The 26,832-nt window shown below is 42.5% G+C and overlaps 1 protein-coding gene across 6 annotated transcripts; it reads right to left on the minus strand.

The window, feature by feature from the left end:
- Positions 1 to 10,132: 10,132 nt before the first annotated feature.
- Positions 10,133 to 26,694, minus strand: LOC308484652 (uncharacterized protein C2orf80). 6 transcript variants are annotated; one of them, XM_081019574.1, is made up of 10 exons: positions 26,509 to 26,694; positions 24,793 to 24,925; positions 23,349 to 23,465; positions 21,463 to 21,558; positions 21,193 to 21,274; positions 19,437 to 19,523; positions 17,160 to 17,243; positions 16,674 to 16,751; positions 13,489 to 13,576; positions 10,133 to 10,960 (listed from the first exon to the last, which is right to left on the minus strand). In XM_081019574.1, the coding sequence occupies exons 4-10, from the start codon at positions 21,501 to 21,503 to the stop codon at positions 10,887 to 10,889; spliced, it is 534 nt and encodes a 177-aa protein (XP_080875700.1). In that variant the 5' UTR covers positions 21,504 to 21,558; positions 23,349 to 23,465; positions 24,793 to 24,925; positions 26,509 to 26,694; the 3' UTR covers positions 10,133 to 10,886. The 6 variants fall into 6 exon arrangements, with proteins under 6 accessions (XP_080875700.1, XP_080875698.1, XP_080875701.1 ...); XM_081019572.1 differs by having other exon boundaries at positions 17,160 to 17,247; positions 19,441 to 19,523; positions 26,509 to 26,693; XM_081019575.1 differs by lacking the exon at positions 23,349 to 23,465 and having other exon boundaries at positions 17,160 to 17,247; positions 19,441 to 19,523.
- Positions 26,695 to 26,832: the final 138 nt, after the last annotated feature.

Here is a 26,832-nt window from a genome sequence, read left to right on the forward strand (position 1 = left end):
ATGGAACAGCTTTTACTGTTTAGAAAGCTCTTTCTGATGTTTCGTCGGAATCTCCTTTCTTGCAACTTGAAGCCATTGGTTCTGGGCCTTCCCTCCAGAGCAGGAGAAAACAAGTATGCTCCATCATCCACGGGACAGCCCTTTAAATATTTGAATATATTTGAATATATACGAATTTGAATATATATGAATATATATTCATATTCATATATATTCATTTGAATATATATGAATATATGAATTTGAATATATATGAATGGGAGGAGCTCCTGTCCTGTTTTTTGATGCCTGCTATCTGTAGTTTTATAAGTACTCATATTAAAAACATTTTTTGTAAATGCGTTGTTCAATTAATAAAGGATGCTATTATGTATTTAATTGCCAGCACAACACTATGCCTGCCTGCTCAGAAGCAAGTGCCATCAAATTCAATGGGGTTTATTCACAGGTACAGGGTTATAGGATTGCAACCTTAAAAAGAATCTTTCAGAGCAGTCCTGCCAGGTTAGGGAATGGAGCCAGTGGGGCAGACATACCAACAATTCATCAAAGTTTGTGACAACATTTAAAATTGAACTAAATTCTTTTGTTCAGTGTTCAGTGTTTTATAAGTAAAAATGGTATAGACCAGGGCTTTCTTTAGCTGGAACTTGATGGAACTCTCAGCACCTCTCCGGTGGGCGCCATTACCATTCTAACAGAATGAGGGAGAAGTTCATGGTGAGTTCCAGTGCCTCTTTTTCTAGAAAAATTGCACTGGTATTGCCTTGAGGCTGCAGGATGTCTGCATTAGGTTCTACTGATCGGGGAAAGCGGTGGCTCGGCTAGAATTTGGGCATTGACCATCTTTGTTTATATTTACAGAAATTCTGATTCGACCCAAATGATTTCCTTCCACCAGAGTGCTTTGCTGTATTCCTGAGTTAGGAATGCAGGTGAAAAATTATGCCTCAGAATGGGAAGCATGATTCAGTTTTTGCATGAAAGATCTATGAATTATTATTAAAATTAAAATTAAAATACCGGCCCGTACCCTGAGGGTATACTTGGAGCCAGTAGGCGTTCTGCTCTTCCCTTCCTCGGATTACAATAATATTTATTTCCTGCATGCATCCGTTTTGCTTTACGCTTACATTTTTCACAAGCAATTTCTTCACAGCCGTCCATGGCGGGGGGGAATGTAACATCAGAGCTGACCCTGGGAGGCAGAGGAAAAGCTGCCCACTGGAATTCAACACTGTAGCAATTACCTTTTCTTTAACATTCAATAAGCTATGTTTTACTTCTCCTTTTGATGAGAGATGTTCCCATCCGCGAGCCCTTCTGCCAGCCAGCTCCTTCTTTCCCAAGCCACTTAGCTCAGGTCTTTTTAAAGAGGGAGATTGTTTTTGAACAAGCTTTTCCTGGCACGGCTCCTTCGCCTCGCAGAAGCGATCAGGCAGTGGGCATAGTTCATTCCCACTGCAAGGCCGCCGCTACCACCACAAACAAACATCCACGTCCCTAGAAAGGGGACCGCTTTTCTTCTGCTAATGGGATTGGCACCGTTTAGAGCAGTCTGCTAGGACATTGTCTGCAGCCACAGCAAGAGAAACATTATTCAAAGGCCATTCAGCCCCCAGAAGAAGCGGCAGAGCCGAGTAATTATCGGAGGCTCTCCATTAAGGAGGGCATCCCTGCTCTTTGTCTGCACGGCTTTAATAAAGCTCACTAATAGGGTTGGTGGGGGAGGGGCCCCCTAATGGCTCCAAACAAAACCCTTTTTCTTTTCTCCCCCACCCCACCCCACCGCCCCCTTGTTACAAGAAGTGGCTTTATGGAAACTGACAGCAAAGCCATAAGTTACCATACTGAATAATGACCTTCAGGAAAACTTTGTGTGAACCCAAATGCTTTCGAGACGCACGTCTTCAGTGCCATCGGAATATCTCTTGCACCCCTTCACGTTTAGGCGTTTCTCTCCTCGCCTCCTCTCTCCTGCATGTGGTGAGTGAGGACCCTGTTGCAACAGTTTAGTAAAGATCAGGCTTACTAGCTGCTTTGCTTCTCAATATTCTCTGGTTGGCCTCTGTTATTTTCTGCTGCAGATAGGGAACCCACTTAAGGACTCTATATGGGCTCTTGGATATCCCACAAGGGAAAAGGAGCAGGGTTTTTTCCTACATCACTTGCATGAGGGAATCTCAACATGCAGCACAGTTAACGGGAGGAAGAAGCTTAATGTGAGCTGCCCAAGTTAAACAATGATCGATGGAGCTGTCATCAGATTTGCTGCTCTGATCCCTGGGGCGAGGGAGACAGACAGCTGCAAGGAAAATGGTCCCTGCTCTCAGTGGTGGAGTTAGGAGAATAATTTTAGGTGCTGGACTTAATGGTCTTTTGTGGGAGGTACCTCTTTAGAAGTTCAGGTGCATTAACTTCACTTACTTCCCTTAGGTCATTGTATTTGGGAAGCGTTCTAAAAAGCATGTTTGGCACCTGGATGAACACATCATAAACCAAGTAAATACGTTCAAATATCTGGGATTGATTTATTCAGAAACGGCATCTTGGAATACACAGCTATCCCATATTAAATTGCAAGCCTTTAAATCAGCAAAAGCCATTCTGAAATTCGCTGCATGTAAAGGTGGAAATCTGGTCAACCCAGCTCTATCTGTGTATAAAGCACTTACTTCCCAATGTGGTCACTAAACCAACCCTGTGGTGTTGGGGTGCCCTCCTGCTCATTCTGCTAAATTGGGTGTTGGGTGCCTGCCCTGCATGGCTGGGTTTCTCAAATTAGCTGTATGTCACAGCATTACCCATCTGGATAGCAGCTGCATCCATCTCATAGGTCCAGAGAGGCCCAGGACACTTCTAGTTTAATAAAAGCAAAACAAACAAAAAAGGGGGGGAGTGACAGCACACAAAATCATAACAAGGCGCCAGTGGCGTAGCATGGGGGGGTGAGGGGGCATGGCCCTGGGTGCAAAATTCCCCATCTACTTGGGGAAGATGGATGAAAACAGTTGGCCAATTCTGAACAGTTGCACAAGTGGACTTAATTCCCTGTGCACATACCCTACTTAGCTGAGGCCGGCCCAAGACATTTTGACACCTGAGGCAGACCCCAAAAGGGTGCCCTCCCCAGAAAATAAGGGGTGAGGAAAGATCTCCATCAGGAACAAGAAGAAAGATCAACATCAGAATCTGCTGCCTCGGGGAGTGTGATGCCTGAGGCAGTCCCCTCACCTTGTCTCATGGTTGGGCTAGCCCTGTACTTAGCCATACGTTAAATTCCACTCTTTGTAAATATATATCAAAACCACCACACAATGATATCAAAGTAAATACCCCAAACACCAAGCGTTTATAATACTCTCCCCTCCCCAGAAAACTGATACTCTCCAAGAATGTCCTAGGTACTTCTGATCACTTAGGAAAGTGCAGAGTACAAATGCTTATAAGACTTGGCTGAATATTTTGAGTGTCACAAGAATGCTGGTTCCTTAAATAATAAGTATTTTTGTGTGTGCCTCAAAACACACTTATCACTGGAATTTAGGAACTACCAGCAAGAAGGGAAAAAAGAATTTATCCAAAAGACACAAATCAAAAGAATGCCTTCCGCAGAGTTTGCTGAATTCTGCCTAGGAATCTATAAGGATTGTGGCAGAAGTTCATTAAACGTTACACAAAACAGGGTGGATTACCCTCCCCCGTTGCTTTTATTCACTGAAACCCAGCAAAAGGAAACAGTGCCAAGGAATGCCATTTAGCAATCGGCAATGTGTTTGTTTGCAAGCTATTGTGAATGGATGAATGAATGAAATATTGGATAGGAAAAGGCCATTAAGCTTTGCAAGAGTTATTTAGTTTAGTAAACATGTGCTTGCCATCTTTGTCTCTGTACTTTCTCAGCTTTTGTCTAGATACATGACATGCAGCAGCCTTGACAAATTATTGATGTTCTTTAGTTCATTGACATTGTTTGGCTACTTACACGCAGCTATTTTTCCTTTGAATGCAGCATGCCTCAGCATGCAGTCGTAAGAGTTATTCAGCCAAAGCACCATCTCTAGGCTGAGGGAGAAAAGCTGGTGTTATGGTTAAGATTTAAGGTCTGGTTCTTCTAGAGGACAACTTCACCGCTGGGTGTGGACATGGCTGCCAACTTTGGATTTCAGTGCCATCCCTTGTGAATTGAATTGGCACAATGGATTTTTATCACATTATCTGTGCCAATTGGTTTACCAATGCCAGAATATTTGTGTTATTAACATGATTGACTTTTGTGAATGTAATTATCTCCATCTGTACTTTGGGGGGGGGGGGCATTTGATTTATTTCTGACTTCATTTATTGCAGTCCTCCCCCCCCCCCCCACTGCAACTCAAGATAACTCAAGCATCTGATGAAGCAGAATGTAGCCCACATAAGCTGATGCCACAATAAATGTTTTGCTCTTTAAGATGCCATATTATACTTATTTCCTGCTTTCTGAACAGGTAGCATTCGAGGCAGAATCTGGTGGCTCAAAGACCTAGTAGAACTAGAAAATAGTTAAGCCAAGCAAGCAAAGTAAGTTATTTCCTTTTCCATGTGGCTCTCAGGTTCTTTGGCTTTTCAGACCCTGACACTAGTAAGTCGCCAGGCAGTGGCTGCAGTTTTATTGGTTGTAAAACTGAGCTGGCAGCATCCTTGCAGAAACCCTCTGCTGGTCCGCAGGCCAGAAGAACTGTGGGAGAGTCATAGTGACAGGTTACCAAACTCCACACAACATAATGGTCACTTCAGTTCATACGGAGTCTGGTTTTAGAGTACATCTTGTTTCCTTCTGCCTTGCCATAACTATACTTTCCAAGTTTCCAGATTTTAAATTATAGTGATTTGTCATTTTCTGGCACATTCCTTCACTTCCAAGTTGAAATGTCCAAGAGTAAAATGTCCAGTGGTAATAATTAAAGCACTGCCCATGGTTACACTGATGTGGCTAGTACTACTGGCAATTGTCAGGGTCAGATTCTATACAGATCCCTGCCTTTCAATATCCCCATTGAGAGACAGTACTACTATTTTTACTTTCCTTTGGATTGGTACTGTGCCCCAGACAAAGATTCATCTGTGACAACCCAAAGCACTCTGGCTGGGCTTGTTCTAGAGATCTAAACCACTGAGCCTCTTAGGCTTGCCGATCAGAAGGTCGGTGGTTTGAATTCATGCGACAGGGTGAGCTCCCATTGCTCTGTCCCAGCTCCTGCCAACCTAGCAGTTCGAAAACATGCCAGTGCAAGTAGATAAATAGGTACTGCTGCAGCGGGAAGGTAAATGGCATTTCCGTGCACTCTGGTTTCCATCAAGGTGTTCCATTGCTCCAGATGTGGCTTAGTTATGCCGCCCACATGACCTGGAAAGCTGTCTGTGGACAAACGCTGGCTCCCTCGGCCTGAAAGCAAGATGAGTGCCGTAACCCCATAGTCACCTTTGACTGGACTTTTTATTCCCAAGGACCCAGGACCATTCTGTCAGTTCATGCACCTTGGACCCGTCCCCTACCAGCCATGCCTCTGCTCCCTGGCATTTCAGGTCCCCTGATCACCCAAGTATGCCCAAGTTAGGAAGAAGATGGGAAGCTGCCTTATCAATCTGACGGTGTGACCATTGGCCCTTTGCCTGTCTTGTCTATGCTGCCAGTAGCTCTGAAGATTTCAGATTTCCCAGCCCTACCTGGAGAAGTTGGGCACCTGAGCCCAGGGCCAGCGTCTGACCATTTCGGTTGCCACACTCGCACCTTCAAGATGCAGCATGCGAACTAATTCTCTCCCACGCTGGGAGAGGTGGGCGGGGTTAGCAAAAACTGTAGTCCCCTGCCTAGAACCATCAGCAGGCAAAGCTCATACTCTCTCACTACATCACTACAGTTGAACTTGCAAAAATGTAGGGATATGTTAATGGGGCACAAGGGGTAAAAAGATAATTACAGTGGTACCTCTGGTTACGAACTTAATTCGTTCCGGAGGTCTGTTCTTAACCTGAAACCGTTCTTAACCTGAGGTACCACTTTAGCTAATGGGGCCTCCCGCTGCCACTGCGCGATTTCTGCTCTCATCCTGGGGCAAAGTTCTTAACCCAAGGTACTACTTCCGGGTTAGCGGAGTCTGTAACCTGAAGTGTTTGTAACCCGAGGTGTTTGTAACCCGAGGTACCACTGTATTCAATGTCTCCTGTGGGGGGTGGGGGAGGCATTAGATAGATAGATGATAGATAGATAGATAGATGATAGATAGATAGAGATAGATGATAGATAGATAGATGATAGATAGATAGATGATAGATGATAAATAGATGATGGATGATAGATAGAGTCCTCCCACATTCAGTTTTCCTCATGGATTTGCAGATAAAAATTACTTCCATAGAGCTTTCCCTCAGAAACCCATGCATGTCAGTTTTCTTTCAGCAATGTAGCATAACAAGGAAAGGCAATTCATGCTGTTTCCTGCTGCCGAACATCATGATTAGAGAGATGACTGCCACCCCAGCACTATCCTAGACAATCTGGGACGAAAGCAGACGAAAAGCAGAGCGCTGCCATGTCCAAATGCACTCCACACCTGGCTGCTAGAAACCTTTTGTGCTTCTTTGTTGTGCCGTATCTTCGGGCTGGAGGCTTTCAAGGGACCTTTATTCCTCTGATTACAAAATTAGTGTTGGGTTTAATGAGATTTCTCCTTTTATTTGTGTCTTCTCCTGGCTTTCTTCCTTCCGTTTGATGGTACAACCATTTGCTCTTATCTATCTCCATGGTGATGTGTCTTGTCCCAAGCCTGCGTCTCCCTCCCTCCCTCCCTTTCTCTCCATACCCCCCCATCCCACCCCCACCCCCAACTACTTGTGATGCTGTGGGGATTTAGGTTGCCTGCTTAAAACCCTCTAAAGTAATACATGGAAACAAATTGGTTCTGTAAATAGATCTCATCTTCAAAGTAAGATGGTTTTCTAGAAAATCTGGCCTCTCTCTCTTTGCTTGGAAAGCAACTCTGTTTTACAGTCATTACAATGAACATCTCCATGAATACAGAGGACATACAGGAACTCTGCACAGAAGTCCTATTAAGGACCTTCTACAGGAGTTAAAGCCTGTAAACCTAGGCTGCTTTTTATGCTCTTGTTTTAACGATTATTTATTTACATTTGATTATAAGCATTTATAATCCGAAGGCCTCAGGGCAGGAAATAGAAACATGTAAAACAAAAATTAATCTAAATTCAAACAATTATCAGAAGCTGGTTGGCCTACAGTTTTAGGTGGAAAGCACTGTGGTAATGTATGCAGTGCTTAATTTCTAAAACAAAACGTACTAGGAACATACTTGTGTAGACATCATGCCCTCTTCTCTGGAAGGTCTACTTCCAAAGGCCAAATATACATGATTAGTGGCTGCCCTATAACTTAGTGGAAAGACACAGTCTAAGCACATCAGGGACACCAGCTCCTGGGAGCTGAGCCCTTTTGAGCCACTCAAATATTTTGGGGGTGGGGTCCGACCCCCATCCATGTCCAAAAAGCACAGAGGTGAAATGTGGAGCTGACCGCGGCGTGGCACTTTGTCAGTTAAGATGCTCCAAGTTACTGCATTCACTGCAATGATGCCACATGCTTGAAGGCTGAGCCCTGTAAACTGAACACAGGTTTTAGAGCTGCAGCATAGTGATGGGAAGGCAAGAATGGGGGCTTATCCACACTTCTGTTCGCCCCACTGCTTTCCCCCAAGTAAACCCATGGCTTAGCACTGAATCGGAACAAATGGCAATCCGGTTTTCTGCAGATTGCCATTTGTTCTGATTTAGCACTAAAGAGCAGGTTTCCAGGGGAAAGGCAAAATTGTTCAGACCCATGCCTAGTAAGCGTGGGGCAAGTGGAAAACTTATTGGACTTCTGCTGTCTAGGACGAGTGTGCACGAGCTCTCAATTTTCAAAAATATGTGGGGCTTTGGATGTCTTTCGCCCCATACTAAACTGCTGGATGAAGAGAACATAAGCAGAGCCCGGCATCCTGTTCTCTCACTGGTCAACCAGATGCCTGTGGGAAACCAGCAAAGCAGGATTCGAGCACAAGAGCGCTCTCCCCTCCTGTGGTTTCCAACAGCTGGTATTCAGAAGCATTGCTGATTCATAAGTAAAACAGCAGCAGTATGCAACAACAGCAGCAAGAATACTCATCGCAAAGTATTGGAAGACACAAGAACTTCCCACGCTGGAGGAATGGCAGATGAAACTGATGGACTATATGGAATTGGCGGAAATGACTGGCAGAATCCGCGACCAGGGAGAAGAGTCGGTGGAGGAAGATTGGAAGAAATTCAAAGATTATCTACAGAAACACTGCAAAATTAAAGAATGTTAGAGTGATGTTGGATTAAAAATAAGTGGTTTCCAGCTGTACAGGATTTAAAGTTATAGACAGACTAATTAAAGATTAGGATGAAAAAAGTTGAAGGAAATGGAAATTTGGTATTTAAGAGGAAAATTTTTTAATGATATATTATATTAAGATTAAGGATTGGGATCAAAAAAGTGGAAAAGAAATTGCTGGACAAACAATTTGGACTGGAATACAAAAGAGGGAGGTATGGGGAGGTCCAGAAAATAAGTAAATTTAAAAACGGAAATGGAAAGGTGATATTGTTTTTTAATTGTTCTGTTTTTTCTTTTTTTTTCTTTTTTCTGTTTTTTATTATGTATTGTGTATTTGTGTATTTTTTTCTATGTTTTTCTGTTTAATCTTTTACTGAAATTTTAATAAAAATCATTAAAAATAATAATAATAAAAAATAATAAGTAAAACAGCAGCAGTGGGCTAGGGAAGGGCTGTAGCTCAGAGATGCATGTAGAAGCTCCCAGGTTCAGCTTCTGGCATTTCCAGGTACAGTTAGAAGAGTTCTTGTTGGAAACCATGGGCAGCTTCTGCCAGTCAATGCAGACAATTGAGATCTAGGCTGGCCAAGTGTTTGACTTACTATAAAGCAGATTCCTGTGTCCTATGTACAGTGGTACCTCAGGTTACAGATGCTTCAGGTTACAGACTCCGCTCACCCAGAAATAGTACCTCGGGGTTAAGAACTTTGCTTCAGGATGAGAACAGAAATCGGGCGGCGGCAGCAGGAGGCTCCATTAGCTAAAGTGGTGCTTCGGGTTAAGAACAGTTTCAGGTTAAGAATGGACTTCCGGAACGAATTAAGTACATAACCAGAGGTACCATTGTATTAATTGTTGAAAAAGCAACCACTGCTTCTTATTTGTAATGAAAGGGAAACACCCTCACAATCTTAACTTTTTTCATTAGGCTTTCTATTTAACTGTGAGTGAGTGGCCTGGTTCTCACATAGCGCCGAGCCAAAACCATGCGGTGAAAAATCACAGATGATTTGCTCCTCACCAAACCAGTTGCTGTTGTGCTTCTTGGAGCTAAGCCATGGTTTGGCTTCGTGTTATGTGTGATCCCAGGCTCATGGTCTGCCTTGGTCCGAACAAACTTTGAGCTGTAGCCAATGACAATCCAGGCTAATAGGTGCAACAATTCCTTATGAGCTGAAGTCAGTAAAAGTTAATTTTCAAACCAAGTTGGCACCTGAGGGGTTGGTATTCTGAGTGGTTCAGGTCTCAAAGCACTGGCCACAATATCTGGATTCAATCCATTCTCTTGTGGGCGGATTTGTGGGCACAATCAAGAATTTGAAAGAGCAATTTAGTATACGCAAATCTAATGAAATCTGCACTGTCCAGTTCAAAATATATGAATTACCTGACAAAGGAGGAACTTTCACTTCCCCAGTCAGACCGGTTCTCCCTTATAAGCAAGTGTGCCAGTGGCCTCTAGTGATCATAATGGAAACTGCAGAGTATCACAAGGGTCCAGAATGAACATGAGATTAAACGGTCTGGTTTGAATGGTGGAACAGGCCTCCTTTCTAGATCTTACTTGGCTGGAGGCTTCATATGGGATTGATTGAGCTGCTAGAGTATCAACCTTAATCTAATTTGTGTCTCTCAAATTCACAGCAAATGCGAATCTTGCATAGTTCAAGAGGGCTGTTAGTCTAGCCATCCAGAAATAGATTTGAGTAGTTTGGAACAAAACAACATGAATGAGATAATCAAATTTATTTTTATTTGTGGCATACATTTGAGTACCGCCAGAAAAAAGCACTGGAGTTGTGGAAAGAAAACAAAACAAAACTGTAAACTGCTACAAGTGTTGTTAAAGCAATGTTGGAAACTCCCTGGCTCCTAGTGCTTGAAGCTCCCTTTTTTCTAACATATGAAACTGGTAGCCAATAGGGAAAAGCAACATGTGTATGTTGCGTTTACAGAAATGAGACTTCTAAGGTTTAAATATGAGTAGAACAGAGAAGGCTAACTAAACTACTGTGACTGGGATTAGAAGCACTGGGACAACTTTTCAGGGTCATGGACAGGAAGGACATCTGCAATCAAATGGCTGCATTGGATAAATTATTGTTTTTATTTATGACACTCCCCTGCTTTTATCGACTGGAGAGAGGTTTCTGCCACAATGGTGAAATTCCAAGAGGAGGCAGAGTGTAAGTGAGATGTGCCTAAAATATCTAAATAGAGGTGGGAGATAAAGACCTGTAGGAATTCCTAAAGCAACAGTGAAGCCTGTTAAATGTAAGGACAGCACAGCTGTAACTTCCAACAGCACCTTAAGGCTGCTATCCTATCTGAAAGCCCATGAACTTAAGAGTAAACATGGATAGGACCAGGCTGCCTGAAACCAGAAGCTCTGTTTTTAGTGGGGTCTGGTCTCATTTGATTTATTATTTGAAAAACCTACTTTCTCATGATCTTCCTTTCTTGAAACTAAAAGTTCTGGTTGTTTCTAAATTGCATCCATTGTTTTTCTTGAGTTGCTGGTGGCATTTCTGTTTGCTTCTGTCCTGTGGAACTTGACACCTTTAAAAAGAGAAAAGAATAGATTGTCATTCCTCCATCTCCTTTGTCATTTAACTTGAAATTGGCTGACATGTTCCTGAAACATTCCTAAGATCAACAGTGAATGTGGATGAAATGTTTTGCTGAAACTGCATACCAATCCTGGGTATTCCCTGTCTAATTCCACTACCGCCCAAGGCTGTCCTTTGATAATCTCCAAGAATTCCAAGGTGGGCAGCACTAAGAAGAACTGTTCCCCCTGAAGACAGAGGTCCAGGTTCTTGTTTGACAGCTCCATGGTGTCCATCCAGGAGGGATGAGGGAGGGAAGTCCTTGTAACACCCACTCCCACCAGCTGTGAGCTGGGAAGGGAGGTGAGACTCATGCATGTTATGCGGAGCCTCAGAAAGCTGTCTCCTGTTTGGCAACAAATTGTGCCCATTTGACACAGAAACAGCCCTAAGCCTGTGACTATAGTGATCGCTGTCTGCTGGAAGTCCAAAGCATGTAGCACATACTAAAATGAAGAACTGACTTTGAGCTAAAGAAGCCTTCAGCAGAAGCTGTGGGCAAAGTACCACAAGCTGTTTGAAAGGGCTCAGACTTCATAAATGGAAAGGCTGTGTATGCCTGCACTTTGCATCCAGTGCACTCCCACCACTGGTTTGTGAAGTTGTGTACCATGACGTTAGCAACAGTCCACACCTGCAACACCATTGAGGTTGGCATGAATAGATATAAGGATTTGTTAGAAAACAAAACCCCAAGGTGGCTGTCACCAATGGAAGCGAAAGCCTTGAAAAAGGTCAATATGGAGGTCAAATGGCCGAAATATTGGGAAATTTTGGAACAAGACGGAGATAGACTGAAATTGCAGAGTTTTGAAAAACTAAAAGACAAAGTGCGAGACTGGCTTCATTATTATCAGATAATGGAGGCATTTAAATTGGACAGGAAAATTGGCTTCCAGGTGGAAAGATCCAAATTGGAAACAGAATTGTTAGAACCCAAAACTAAGAATTTGTCAAGAATGTATAACTTGCTGCTGAAATGGAATACTCAGGATGAAACGGTAAAATCGGCTATGATTAAATGGGCACAGGACGTTGGACATAATATTATGTTTGCTGACTGGGAACAGTTATGGACCACAGGTATGAAATTTACGGCATGTAATGCCTTAAGAGAGAATATTATGAAAATGATATACAGGTGGTACATAACCCCAGTCAAGCTTGCGAAAATCTATCATTTGCCCGATAACAAATGTTGGAAATGTAAAGAAACTGAAGGTACATTTTTCCACCTTTGGTGGACGTGCCCAAAGATTAAGGCTTTCTGGGAAATGATATATAATGAATTAAAAAAAGGTATTTAAGTATACCTTCCCTAAGAAACCAGAGGCCTTTCTCCTGGGCATGGTCGGCCAAATGGTGATAAAAAAGGATAGAACTTTCTTTATGTATGCAACAACAGCAGCAAGAATACTCATCGCAAAGTATTGGAAGACACAAGAACTTCCCACGCTGGAGGAATGGCAGATGAAACTTATGGACTATATGGAATTGGCGGAAATGACTGGTAGAATCCGTGACCAGGGAGAAGAGTCGATGGAGGAAGATTGGAAGAAATTCAAAGACTATCTTCAGAAACACTGCAAAATTAAAGAATGTTAGAGTGATGTTGGATTGAAAATAAGTGGTTTCCAGCTGTACAGGTTAAAGTTAATGATAGACTAAGATTAAAGATTAAGATTAAAGATGTTTAAAGAAATGGAAATTTGATATTAAGAGGGAAAATTTTAATGTTATATGATACTAAGACCAAGGATTAGGTTTAAAGAAGTTGAAGTTATATATTTTAATATTTTATTAAATTAAAGTTTGGGATTAAAAAAGTGGAAAAGAAAGTGCTGGACAAATAATTTGGATTGGAATACAAAAGAGGGAGGTATGAGGAAGTCCAGAAAGTAAGTAATTTAAAAATGGAAATGGAAAAGAGATATTGTTTTTAATTGTTATGTTTTCTTTGTTTTTTATTGTTGAATTTTGTGTTGTTTTTTGTGTGTGTTGTTGTTATATGTATTGTGTATGTTTTTTTTTTCCTTCTCTTTTTCTTATTGTTTAAAACTTTAATAAAAATTATTAAAAAAAAAAAAAAGAGGTTGGCATGAAGGTTTGGGGGGGAAATGTATCATGGCTGAATGATGTCTAATGAGCTAAAAATGTTCGGGCAGAAACCCAAACTCATACAAATCAACAATAATGAGCCACTATTACAATGTCTTGTCCACACTGTTGCAGTTTATCCTATCAGTTCAATTGGTCTAGTTATCTCATCATCAATCCCACTTGGGGAAAATAGCTACATCTCAAAAAAAAACTGGCAGGCTATTTTTAGTTATCTCCCAATTGTAGCAGAGAATTACTGATAGATAAGAGAGATTTGCTTGTTGGCAAAACTGAAGTAACAAGTCTTCAGAACTCCCCCCCCCCAAACTCCATAACAACCAGTACACAATTTTGTGAGAGAAGGTAATATCCACTTACTCTGTTTCCTTGCATGTTCTGCAGCTTGGGGGGCTGTCAACATGGCAAAAGGATGCAGTGAGAGATTACAAGGATGAATTCGGTGGCCCTGCAGGTTAAACAAAGTCACTGGTACCTTACTTTCGCCCCATAACTTGTGGCAGCAAATATGTGACTACAGTATTATAGGCCATCATTTACATGCTGAGATTATTGGGAGAAACCAGAGCGAAAATGTTTGGTATCAGAATACCAGTAGGTTATTGCAATTACGGTAATAAGCACTAATTATTTATCATTCTAGTTCACCATTTCTGACTTTCCTCTTTGCAATATCTCATCAGGATTGATTTCCACTGCTGCATTGCTTTTCTATTATTTTCTTTAGGCACTTAACAATGGAATCTTGTTAGGATTCAATTAACATGACACCTAACACCAGGACATATAGACTATGGGATCTTCTGAAATGTAGCCAATGTTATTTTCCTGCAGCCTATAGCTTAGTACAGAAACATTATTTGCACACTAGATGGCATCCTATAGCTGCTCCCAATGGACAGCTCCGAGAGCGATCCACTCATTGCTCTTCCACTTTAAGACTGGTAGGAAACATTTTTAAAAGTTATGGGGGGGGGGGGGGAATTGTACACATTACTAAAATGATGTCAAGAAACATAGTAGGGGATTTAAATTTCATTTTGAAAATTGGTGTTATAACACTTATTTAAGCACTTCTTGTTGGCATTCGTCTCGAGAGACAATGGAGCGCACCTCTGGGGGTGAAGTCAAAATGAAGTGACCTCCCTAGGGCGCAAGCCTGGGCAGTCTAGATGGAGGTTCTGGGCTGGCCAGACAACAAGACCCCCCACTTGGCCTCACTGATGGGGTCCAAAGGAAAGCAGAGCAATACATTTGGCACCAGCCTGGCTGCAGGAATTGCTGGAAGGAGGGGGACAAGGTGCCACCCCCTTAGGGACTCCACTCCAGATTTGTGTAGGGTTTACTCCTTAGCCCTTTCTTCTCCTGAAGATATACCACAAGGCGGCAGAGGTTTAGGATCAGAGTTTCCCATCTCCTAGATGGGCTACCTTTCCAGCTTGGCAAGTCTTCTGGACCACTGAATCCACCTTTGGTGTAATCTTTCCAGTCTGCCAAAGCCTGTCTTCACATGCAGGGGAAGTCCTTAACTTATTGAGGGTTTGAGACCCACTGGCTACCCTCACCTGGTTTAGCCGGCCAGTCTATTGTGCAGATATTTTAATATATTTTAAAATGCAGCTGGAAAGTGCTTCAGGTGAATAAAAAGGGTGATAATACCGAAGGTGTGCTGAATGGTTGTAGGGTTACCTGCCCAATACATCAAGACATATACACACTGATGCCAAAACCATGTCCATAGGGGGAAAGAGAGTTGCTGTAATAGCAACCTAGAGCTGCAGAGATTAGACTACTATTTTTTTTTCTTTTTAAAAAGTCAGTGCACATGCTCTGAATGCTTAGGTTTAATTCCCATCATCTCTGCTTAAAGGATCTTAAGTAGTCAGGCTGCAAAAGATTATTCTGCCTGGGACCTTGGACAGCTGTTGCCAGCTGGGAGTAGATGGCAATGGGATAGTTGGACTAATAATCTCAGTACAACGCAGGCTTACATGAATCAAATTGTGAAAAGAAATGATTGCAAAGAGTCCAATACTGAAAAATCCAACCGAAAGAATGGAACATGCATTCTCCTATATTATACAAGAGGGCTGAGCTGCTTATTTGGCCTCTGTTGCAGTCTTGCAGATAATATGGGAAGTATCTAAACCAGGGATGGGGAAACCTGCGGCCCTTCAGGTGTTAGGACTTCCTATCAGCCACAGTCAGCATGCCCAAAGATGATGGGAGCTGTAATCCAACATATGATCTAGACACCTTTCGCGCGCGCGTGTGTGTGTGTGTAATTCAGCATCACATGTAAGGCTCCTAAGTGTTATGAATTAAAAAAATTTAGAGGGCTGGGTTGAAAATATGATTGCAGTCTGGCAAGATTTTATAGATTTACAAAGGCAAGAAGGGCACCTTATTTTCTCAGGGACTTTCAGTAAAGCTGAGCCAGAGGACAAATGGTACTTCTCTACAGAACACTCACTGATATAATACTCTTCTCCATATAGTGTCAGCTGGTATCAAGCTTTTTGTAAAGAAAAAGAAAAGAAAAAATTCTTTTCATTGCTTTCCCCCTTTTCTGCATTTTAGCCTGGGGAATATAGCCTATTATGCAGGAGAGAGAAACACACAAAACATTCCCAGAAGATCAATTACACAAATATAAAAAGCTTTTATATATGCTTGTATACTAGTCTTACACAGACACTTTGTGGGTTTCTTCATGTCCCCCAGGAGCATAGAAAGATGTAAACTAACTAATTAAAACTAACCGGAAAGCCCAACATGGCCAATGTGGAACCCTAATAGCCAGTAAGATTTCAAGTAATTGGCCCCAAATTAATAAAGAATGATATTATGATTTCACTTACACATACATGCTTCACGCCACTTCAATATATGAAACAATGCAATATTATCAGTTTTATTTTTAGCTGTACTTGAAGTTATATTAAAAGTTAATAATGTTTGTGTGTGTGTGCGTCATTTAAGCCAGGGGTGTCCAAACTTTTTTCAAAGAGGGGCAGATTTGATGAAATGAACATGCATGAGGGCCGACCAAAGTTGTTGAACTTTTTAAAAGCAGTTTGTGTAGCAACACCCATAGGAATAAAAGACGCTGCCTTGTATCATCAAGATTATAATTGTTCATTGTGCCCACTACTGAATGCCAATGACTCTTTAGGGCAGGGATGATAAACCTGTGGTCCTCCACATCTTGTTGTTTACATCCCCCATCACCCCGATCATTAGCCATGCTGGCTGGTGGTGATGGGAGTTGTAGTACAAACCTAATCCTTCCTTTGCTTGTTTAAGCTAGAGGTGCCGGGGGCTGAATTGAAAGTAACTGAAAAACAGCCATACTATAGGTAATTGCATTTGACTGCACTGATTCCTGAACCCCTTAATAGAAGCATGGGATAAACATGGGATTAAACTTATAATGCAGGTTGGGAAGGTCAATATGGGTAGATTAATGCCCCCAGAAGGAAAGGAAGCCTGTTTGTCACACGGCCTAAAACTGGTAACAGATTAATAATGTGCATGTAACTTACTTTTGCAGAACTCTGCCAGTGTGTTGCACAGGCTCCAGTGGTATAAATCCCAATGACATCTTCAACAGGAATACTGTTCTGTAGACACAGTAGTACAGGCCAGTTTTTGTTTTAAATATTTTTCTGCTTTTTATCTAAAACTAACTAAGGGCCCACCAAATTTGTGAGGCAGGAGAAGCAGATGGATGGAAAACTCGTCCTTTCTCCAGTCCCACTGCCCACCTCAGGCAGAGTAAGGGCACTGATTGAAAGCCAATGTTTTGTTTTGCTCTACTCCAGTAAGAGTAAAAAAAAATAGAGAAAGGCAAAGTGCCGAAATAGAGGGCAAATTTTGCAACCCTCAATTTAATAAAAAAACAGTAACTTGCCTGCAAGAAAAAGACATATAAAAGAAAAATTAATTCATTGATAACATCTTTTTCCTCCTTGGGAGTCTTACACACCATTTTTATTAAAAACAATCAGTATTTAAAGAAAGGATTATACCATTAGCATCCCGGCATAAGATGATAAAATCATAGCTTCTCTTTCAATTCGGTTGGGATAAATATATCGTCGATGAAATGGTAGCTTCCTGTCCAGAGGAAATCAAGAAAAAAGTAACAGGTAAATTTATCTAACAATTTATAAGTGATATGTACTGTGGTTTTCACACCTGCATGATGAAATTGAAGAGAGGGGGTATCAAAGCCCAAATCTTTCCTAGGTTCAGGAGGCAGTGCTAACCTCAGCCACTGCCTGGTGGGCCTTAACGATGATCAGGGCAGAAAGTGGAGGACAGGCAGATTGCTGCACCAGCCTAGAGCTGTTGCAGCAATCACACCCAATCCTGTCACCTGACAGCAGCACGGCTGACTTGGGATCCAATGGATCCAAAGGAGTTTTGGATTGTTCTACCTGTGACCCCATTTAAGACTTAAAAAAAGTGTGACTGTTGAATTGTGATTTATGCTCCATAGTGTTTTGGAACAGTCAAGCTATAATGTTTCTGTTTGGAGCTCTGGAATAAGGACTGTTCATTCTGTTTTATAGATCTAGAGGATAGTGGAATACGGGGCAATCCCTTTAAAAAGTCTTTTCTCCCTTTGGCCTTGATCCCGTAAGGAGTATCTGGCAAACTATGTGATGCACAAGTTCAGAGTCCTGCAGATATGTGACTCAACACAATACAGGCCAGCTTCATGTACCAAGGATAATGTGGGGATAAATAAGATAACCCTTATAGGTTAACACAAACTCAAATTAATCTGCATTACCAACATTTGTGGGCCTGTCTCCATTTAGATCAATAGAATCATAGAATCATAGAATCATAGAGTTGGAAGAGACCACAAGGGCCATCGAGTCCAACCCCCTGCCAAGCAGGAAACACCATCAGAGCACTCCTGACATATGGTTGTCAAGCCTCTGCTTAAAGACCTCCAAAGAAGGAGACTCCACCACACTCCTTGGCAGCAAATTCCACTGTCGAACAGCTCTTACTGTCAGGAAGTTCTTCCTAATGTTTAGGTGGAATTTTCTTTCTTGTAGTTTGGATCCGTTGCTCCGTGTCCGCTTCTCTGGAGCAGCAGAAAACAACCTTTCTCCCTCCTCTATGTGACATCCTTTTATATATTTGAACATGGCTATCATATCACCCCTTAACCTCCTCTTCTCCAGGCTAAACATGCCCAGCTCCCTTAGCCGTTCCTCATAAGGCATCGTTTCCAGGCCTTTGACCATTTTGGTTGCCCTCCTCTGGACACGTTCCAGTTTGTCAGTGTCCTTCTTGAACTGTGGTGCCCAGAACTGGACACAGTACTCCAGGTGAGGTCTGACCAGAGCAGAATACAGTGCCACTATTACTTCCCTTGATCTAGATGCTATACTCCTATTGATGCAGCCCAGAATTGCATTGGCTTTTTTAGCTGCCACGTCACACTGTTGGCTCATGTCAAGTTTGTGGTCAACCAAGACTCCTAGATCCTTTTCACATGTACTGCTCTCAAGCCAGGTGTCCCCCATCTTGTATTTGTGCCTCTCATTTTTTTTGCCCAAGTGCAATACTTTACATTTCTCCCTGTTAAAATTCATCTTGTTTGTTTTGGCCCAGTTCTCTAATCTGTCAAGGTCGTTTTGAAGTGTGATCCTGTCCTCTGGGGTTAGGGTTAGAGTTAGGGTTCCTCCAGATTGGTGTTTTATTGTGGGTGCATTTTGCAACATATTTTTGATACAGTAATAATGCATTGGTGCTGAATTTATCCTGCTTTGGTTTGTTCTGTAATGCTTCCCCATTGCCACCACATTATTGCTGTTTGGAGGGGCTATAGCGCAACGAAAGCGGAGTGTGAGAGGAATAAAAAGTTACAAGATTTCAGCAGAAAGTAACGGGCTATGCACTGATTGGAAGCGAAGCAGCGTGACTACCCTAAAGCTTTTGCAGATGCAAACAGTATTGAGAGTGGAATTGCGTGTGACCACTCTGATAGCATCATGAGCACTACCAGCATGAATTTGCAATAAAAAGACCATCTGGAGGGCCCCATAAATGTAAGTTTTTAAATGGGTAGTGGATTAAACATAAAGCAATACCAGTGCAATTTTTCTAGAAAAAGAGGTGCCGGAACTCACCATGAACGCCTCTCTTATTCTCTTATAATAGCAATGTTGCCCACCTGAGAGGTGCCGGAACTGGGTTCTGGCGAGTTGTGGCTGAAAAAAACACCCTGGCTCCAGCTTTCCTACGCATATTAACAGCATCACTACAACAGTGAGACCTTACACTTGCCTTTTTTCTTTTCCCCAAGGCATTTGGGCTTCTGAATCATTGAGCCAAGGTAAAGCAACATTTATGGCCAGGTCATAGTGAGCCTGAAAGAGAAAAAAGTTTGTGTGTAATGTCAAACTACATGATTTCTTTGCACAACAGCTTAAAGGTAAAGGTAAAGGGACCCCTGACCATTAGATCCAGTCATGACATGAGCTTCCAGGTCATGTGGCCAGCATGACTAAGCCGCTTCTGGCGAACCAGAGCAGTGCACGGAAACGCCGTTTACTTTCCCGCCAGAGCGGTACCTATTTATCTACTTGCACTTTGACGTGCTTTTGAACTGCTAGGTTGGCAGGAGCTGGGACCAACGGCTTAGTGCAACTCAAATGTGTTACATGTGTGCTGCTGACCCACAGGGTTTGGGTTGCTTTGGTCTACTTTTGGATTGCTTTGACCACCTACCCTTGAAAAGAGAACTTAGCACAGCTCAAACATGTGTGCTGTCGACTCACAGGGTCTGTGTTATCTTTGGTTACGTTACACAGCCTATCCTGCAAATAGAGTTCCCAATAGGCAGCACTGGTTGCTGCATGGATTCAGTGCATTTGTGCAAAAGCTGAAAGTGTCCCGATATTCCAGGGACAGCTCCTAAATTATGAAAGCCATCCCAGCTTCTGATTTGGTCCTGAAATGTCCTGATTTCCCCAGCCAGTGCTGCTGCTGCTGAGCTCAGAGAGGAGGATGAGCCTGTGTTTGCCCTGAGAGACTGCAGTGGCGGAGCATCCTGTTGTCTCTCCATGGCTGCCACTGCTGGCCTGCTCCCCCTAGGAGCAGAATTCCCTCAAAGAATTCTTTGAGGGGGAAAATGTGTTTTGAATATGTTTTAAGGGTAAAGTGTTCATACAGCCAAAGCTGTAGTGCACCATGAAAGTATTTGTTTCCTGTACTCCCGATTCACTTCTTTATGGAAAATGCCACTTTTTGGCATGCTACAATTAAATGGCCACCTCTGCTGGTGGCTGTGTCCAATGAGCATGTCTGCCAGCAGCACAAAGCTGACACAATGAGCCAAAGGGTCCTCCTCCACATGCAAGGAAATGACATCCTTTATACATCATTCCTTAGTGGGGAAATAAAGTTTGTCTGATTGATAAAGACATTAGATTTGTTGTTGTTGTTGATTTCATTTCTATACCGCTTTATATTTTTAAGAAAAATCTCAAAGCTGATTACAAATATTAAAACATCAATAAAACAATCTGAAGGAAGTTAAATATAAAGTATACAGTCAAAGCAACATAATTAACAGAAAACTAAAACTGAAATGTTATCTTAAAGATTTCAAAATAAAACATTACAAAGGACTACAGAATACATATTTAACACAAAGTTAACAAAAAAAACTTAAACATTTCAAAAAATAAATAAATAAAAAACATTGCTAAGTGAAGTCAAATACAAAATGCACATTTAAAACAGCAAAATTAACAAGAGAATAAAATATTATCATAGTTATTATGCATCACCTGGATTCTCCTTATTGCCTTATACTGAGTCAGTCAATTTCTAGCTCAGGATTGTCTACACCGAATGACTGTCTACAATGCCCTTCCATACTGCCAGGCAGGGAGCACTCCTAGTCCTCCCTAGAGATGTCAGGGATCTAACCTGCGAGCGTCTGCATGCAAAACAGATGCTGTACTACTGAACTGCAGCCTTCCCCAAAGGCTTTTGGCTAAAAGCCAGCAAGAATGTAAAGTAGTTGCTTACCAAGTCATCTAGAAAGGTAGTCTTCCTCTTTCCTTGTGGGTCAAATTCATTTTCCCGAAGTCTGACACCAACATAATCTCCCCTTCCAGGAAAAGAATAATTTTGAATTAGGACCAATGCTCAGCCACTCAGTGCATTATTACTTGTGTGCGCTGGGGTGGGATAGGAAAGTGTGAGGTGCTATGCACATTGGGTATAAAATGCAGCTATTAGATATGAATCTACTTTAAAGTACAGCATATATAACAAAAGATAGAAGGTGGTACTTACAAGAGTTTTTCAATCTCTTGTTTCAAACGTTTTCTCTCCATTAATTTGTGTGTTCTTTCTCCACGTGCCAGCTGCAAAGGTCCAGTTAGGTAAGAACTATGTACAATGAATGAACATAAGACATTAAGGATAGGTAAGTCAATAAAGGAAAACTAGGAGGTCATGAGATTGTAAGCTTCTCAGGGCATGTATTACAAGTTTTGCTCATGTTAGCAATTTCAAGATACACAGCCAACTGTAGGCAGACCTGCCAGCTTCCCTGATTAAAGGCTACTAATAGGAGCCCCTATCCTCCTCCTATGGGACACGGGTGGCGTGGTGGGTTAAACCACAGAGCCTAGGGCAGGGGTCTGCAACCAGCGGCTCCGGAGCCGCATGTGGCTCTTTTACACCTTTGCCGCGGCTCCAGGGCGGATACTAGCGAGGGGAGGAGGCGCATTGTGCGCCCCGACACTCCCCACTGTGGCGGGCGCTGTACTGGCTGTGACGTCGCATGGGGGCGGTGCGTGCGTTAGTCACGCACCGTCCCGACGTCACCTTCCCGCCCGCCTGCCCGCTATATTGAAAGGGGGCATGTACGCTGGTCACTGTATTGAAGGGGAGTGAAGAATATACACACACACACACACACACACACACACACAAAGGTAACTTGTTAATTTAACGTCTATTTCTATGAGGAGGAGTAATTCTGAGGGGTCAAACAAAGAAATAATAAAAAAGTGACAAAAAAGTTATTTTTATAATGACGAGTTTTGCGGCTCCCAGTTTTTTGTTCTTCGGAAACGGGTCCAAGTGGCTCTTTTTGTCTTAAAGGTTGCAGACCCCTGGCCTAGGGCTTGCCGATCAGAAGGTCGGCGGTTCAAATCCCCGTGATAGGTGGAGCACCAATTACACGTCAAAGTGCAGGTAGATAAATAGGTACCGCTCCGGTGGGAAGGTAAACGGCGCTGCTCTGGTTTGCCAGAAGTGGCTTAATCATGCTGGCCACATGACCTGGAAGCTGTACGCCAGCTCCCTCGGCCAATAAAGTGAGATGAGCGCTGCAACCCCAGAGTCGTCCACGACTGGACCTAATGGCCAGGGGTCCCTTTACCTTTTATCCTCCTCTTGGCATTGCCCATAATGTTACTCAGGTCTAGCAGCAGCTGCAGCATTCTTTACAAAGTTAACAGCTGCATGCTATGCAACGCACAAAGAATCTGCACATGTAATTCTACCTTGGGAACCCACTATTCCCTGTACACACCTTCCTCCAGGATCCAATAATATAAAAATCTTCCACTGTATATTAATAGTACATTTCCCTACTATATATGCACACGTTTAAGGATAAGAAACCACAGAAAAAATAGAGGTAATATATTCCAGTGGTGATATTTCACTGTAAATACTGATATCAATGAATTCTATTAACAACAAAAACCCATCCACAGATTCCCATACCTGAAACATGAATGCGTAACATACTTGTAAACCGTATTTTAAACATATCTGATGTGTGAAAGAAAGATAATTATTTTGTGAGCAACTGTTGAGTTATTCTTATTGTTTCTTCTCTAAGATCCTAATTTCTTTTCTAAGAACCTAAATTGGCATGGTAAGGTCTACACATTCTGTTCTAATGAAATTGTATTTCTATTAACAACAAAATAAATTTGAGGTTTCAAGGGAGATTCTGGGCTAAATCAAAAAAACATCAAAATAAATTTAGCAGCTACAAGTACTTTGTTTGTAAAGCAAATTGCATGCTACCTTCTGTCCATTTAGCAGTGAGATAAATGAATTGACTGTCAGCTGTGAAAAGAATGCAACATCTTAAATAGCATCTTAGAGATGATACAGTGTGGTACTTCTACATAAATGGATGAAAAATAAGCCATTACCTCTTCCCACGCAATGGTTATTAAAAAGACTCAGGTTCTGGATTTCATTGACTTGGTATCATTAGAAAAGCCTTCCGTCCAGATGATGTTATTTTCTTCTTGCTTGTCCAGCTGAGCCTTATCAAAAATGAAAGCCTTGCTCAGGGAAAGCAAGAGAATGAACCACTTGTCTGTTGCTTAGAAACACAATATTGCTGAACTGAATTTTTAAGAAAAAGAATACAGTACTAGCAAGCAGCTCCCTGTTGGGCTGAGCTGCCTGGTCAGAGTGCAAGAGATCCTTTTACATGCCAAGGCATTGGATTTCAAAGCTAAATGTTTTATCTGAAACACTGATAGCTGGTTGATAAATGAGAACTGGACCCTCTTCTGCCATGGACCTTATTGGATGTAACAGTTTGCATCAACAATCACTTGCATCAAAAGGAAGCAAGGGGTCAAGAAAACAAAGAACTGACATGTTCCTAGGGACACTTGAAGTCTAATCCTGTGTGTATTGAAGCACACCTAAGGACATTGAAATCAAATGGATGTTAAGTGTGTTTAATTTAATGCAGCGTTCAACTCAACAGTATTTGTTGCATGACACCCCAATCTCTGAGTGGTGCAAGATTCGAGGGGTTTACCCAGGGTTTGTTTTTTCTCAGAATGAGGGACAGCGGAGACTGTGGTGTCTTTATGATATATGGTTTATTACACATATATACAACCTGAGCCCACGATGGAGGGTTTCACACCATTAACACCCCAAAAAGGTCTTGCTTCTCCCATAGCCACAGCCTTGGATTCAAGCAGAAATCAGGCATTCTGTCTTTCTGGCTTCCCAGCCTGCTACTTTACTCCCAGCTTCTAGCTCACACAACTCAATTCTCCACTCTGGTACAGAGCAACTTCCTTTATTACCTTAATGACCCATACTCAGGCCACTACCTCATCAGGAAGCTAGCCTGTCTTATTTCAAGAACTCGAATCCTTGTTTTACCACTTTGATCACTTGCTGGATCCAGGAATTAGAAGGGGCCCTTGCATACAAGCCTACCCCTGCTGCCCAAACTCCTAACAGTATTATACAGAATATGAATGTCATGGTCCGGTTCACGGGCGATCAAAGTCCTCGCAGGGGACATCAGGACTAGGGGCAAGATGGTGGGGTGGGAGCAGGAACGGGAGTCCAGAAGCCAGGAGTCAGAAGCCAAGAGTCTGAGGGTCAGGAAGCAAGGAGTCAAGAAGCCAAGGGTCCAAGGGCCAGGAAGCAGGGAGTCAAGAAATCAAGGGTCCGAGGATCAAGAAGCAGGGAGTCAAGAAGCCGAGGTTCAAGGATCAGGAAGCAAGAAGCCAAAGGCAGGAAGCGTGCTGCTGTGGCAAAGAGCTGAAGGGAAATGCTGACCTTATATCTCTTCCCAGCTCTTGCCACCAGGTGCTATGAGTTACCAATTGGCCTCACCTGTGAGGCCGTGCCTTGCCTCTTCAGAACAAATTTAGGAAGGCCCCAGTCCTGCAGAGTCCTATTGGTCACAGGGCCTGGCTCCTGCACACGCACCTGACAATGGGGGAAGGTAGGGCGCTTCTCAAATTCCCTTAAAAAATAATAATTAAACATGCATATAATAATATAATATAATATAATATAATATAATATAATATAATATAATAGTATAGTATAGTATAGTATAGTATAGTATAGTATATTCCAGCATATCAGGATGGGTGTGGTATAAATTATTATTATTATAATCATTATTACAGCTAGCTATACCCTGGGAACCAGTTGGTTAGAGACACTCAATCAACTGTTACCATCTTAAGAGTCCACATAAATCTTGTGGGGCTATTGATTTGTTTTCGGTTCCGTTCTTTCTTTTTTGCTACGTATTTTGCCACCAGGTGCTGTGAGTTACCAATCGGCCTCACCTGTGAGGCCTCACCTGTGCCTCTTCAGAACAAACTTAGGAAGGCCACAGTCCTGCAGAGTCCGAATGGTCACAGGGCCCGGCTCCTGCACGCACCCCTGACAATGAAGACCAATTGCGATTTTTGTGTGTATGAATGCAGGTGCAAAAACTTGTTGAAATGTGTGACAGCTGCTACAAACTGACGAAAGCTGCACTCTCTCCATCAAACAGTGGGATTTGATCAAACGCGCATGGGATTGCGCCTTTAGAACATGAGCTGCTGCAGAGGTCTGCAGTGCTATTAAAAGTAAACGTGGGACAATTTGCATGGGGGAGCACCCCACGTTTTCCTGCCAGGGATCTTGGCGCACCTTTTGTCGATCTGAACTACTAGGCCGCCCAGCCCTGATGCCACCAGCATCTCTGCTGGGTTTGGCCCAGTGCTTTTTTCCTGGGGGGACGCAGGGGTACCCTTAAACATTTTGGGAATCTAAGTTTGGCCTCATTGAGGGGCAGTATTTCAACATGAGTAGGAAAATGAGAGTACCCCAAACTTTTTTTTTTAGAAAAAAAGCACTGGTTTGGACCAAGACATTTTGGCACCTGAGGTAAACCACAAAATGGCATTCTCAGCAGAATCCGAGACCAGGGGGAAGAGTCGGTGGAAGAAGATTGGAAGAAATTTAAAGACTATTTACAGAAATATTGTAAAATTAATGAATGATAGAATGATGTTGGATAGTAATTAAGTGGTTTCTAGCTGTAATGCTTTAAGAGAATATTAAAAAAAGGGTTATAAATGGGTTAAAATCTAATGGCAAGGATTTGCTGAACCAATAAATTGAAGTGGAATACAAAAAAGGGAGGTACGAGGAGGTCCGGGAAATAAGCTAAAGGAAAATAATAATAATAATAATAATTTATTATTTGTACCCCGCCCATCTGGCTGGGTTTCCCCAGCCACTCTGGGCGGCTTCCATAGAAACAAAAAATACAGTAAAATATCACAGATTAAAAGCTTCCCTGAACATAAGTAACTGAAAATATGTGTGTTTTTAACTGTTTTTATTTTGTATTTTTCTCTTTTCTTTTTCATCTTTACTGTAATATTTCAAAAAATCTTAATATATATTTTATGAAAAAAACACAAAATGGCATTCTCTTGGTCCTCGGAAGGGAAAAGGGGGCGAGCGAAGACCAGGAACAAGGGAAGAAAGTAAAGGTCTACTTTGAGGGTGCTGCCCCTGTAAATGCTGCCGCCTCCTCACCTCGCCTCACGGGCAGGCCGGGCCTCATCTCCGGGCAGAAGCTGCGCGGGTTTCCATGGCGACGCGGCCCGCTCACCTCGAGGGAGTTAGGCCTCGCCCTTCCCTCACACGCGGGAGGAGGCAAGCAGGCCAAAGGGCTGCCGGGGGAACAGAGCGGCCGCGCACAGCGGCTCTTAAGAGCGCACGAACAACAACAACAATAACACGTTTTTATTTATTTTGTTCCTTTTAAAATTTAGGACAGGAAACGCCTCAGCCCCTCAAGGAATTCTGGGCGCTGTAGTTCGTGGAAGGTGAAAGGGGCGGAGTCAACGCCGCGGCTGA

Source organism: Podarcis pityusensis (genome assembly GCF_964106645.2).
Source record: "Podarcis pityusensis genome assembly, chromosome: 1".
Lineage (NCBI taxonomy): Eukaryota > Metazoa > Chordata > Lepidosauria > Squamata > Lacertidae > Podarcis > Podarcis pityusensis.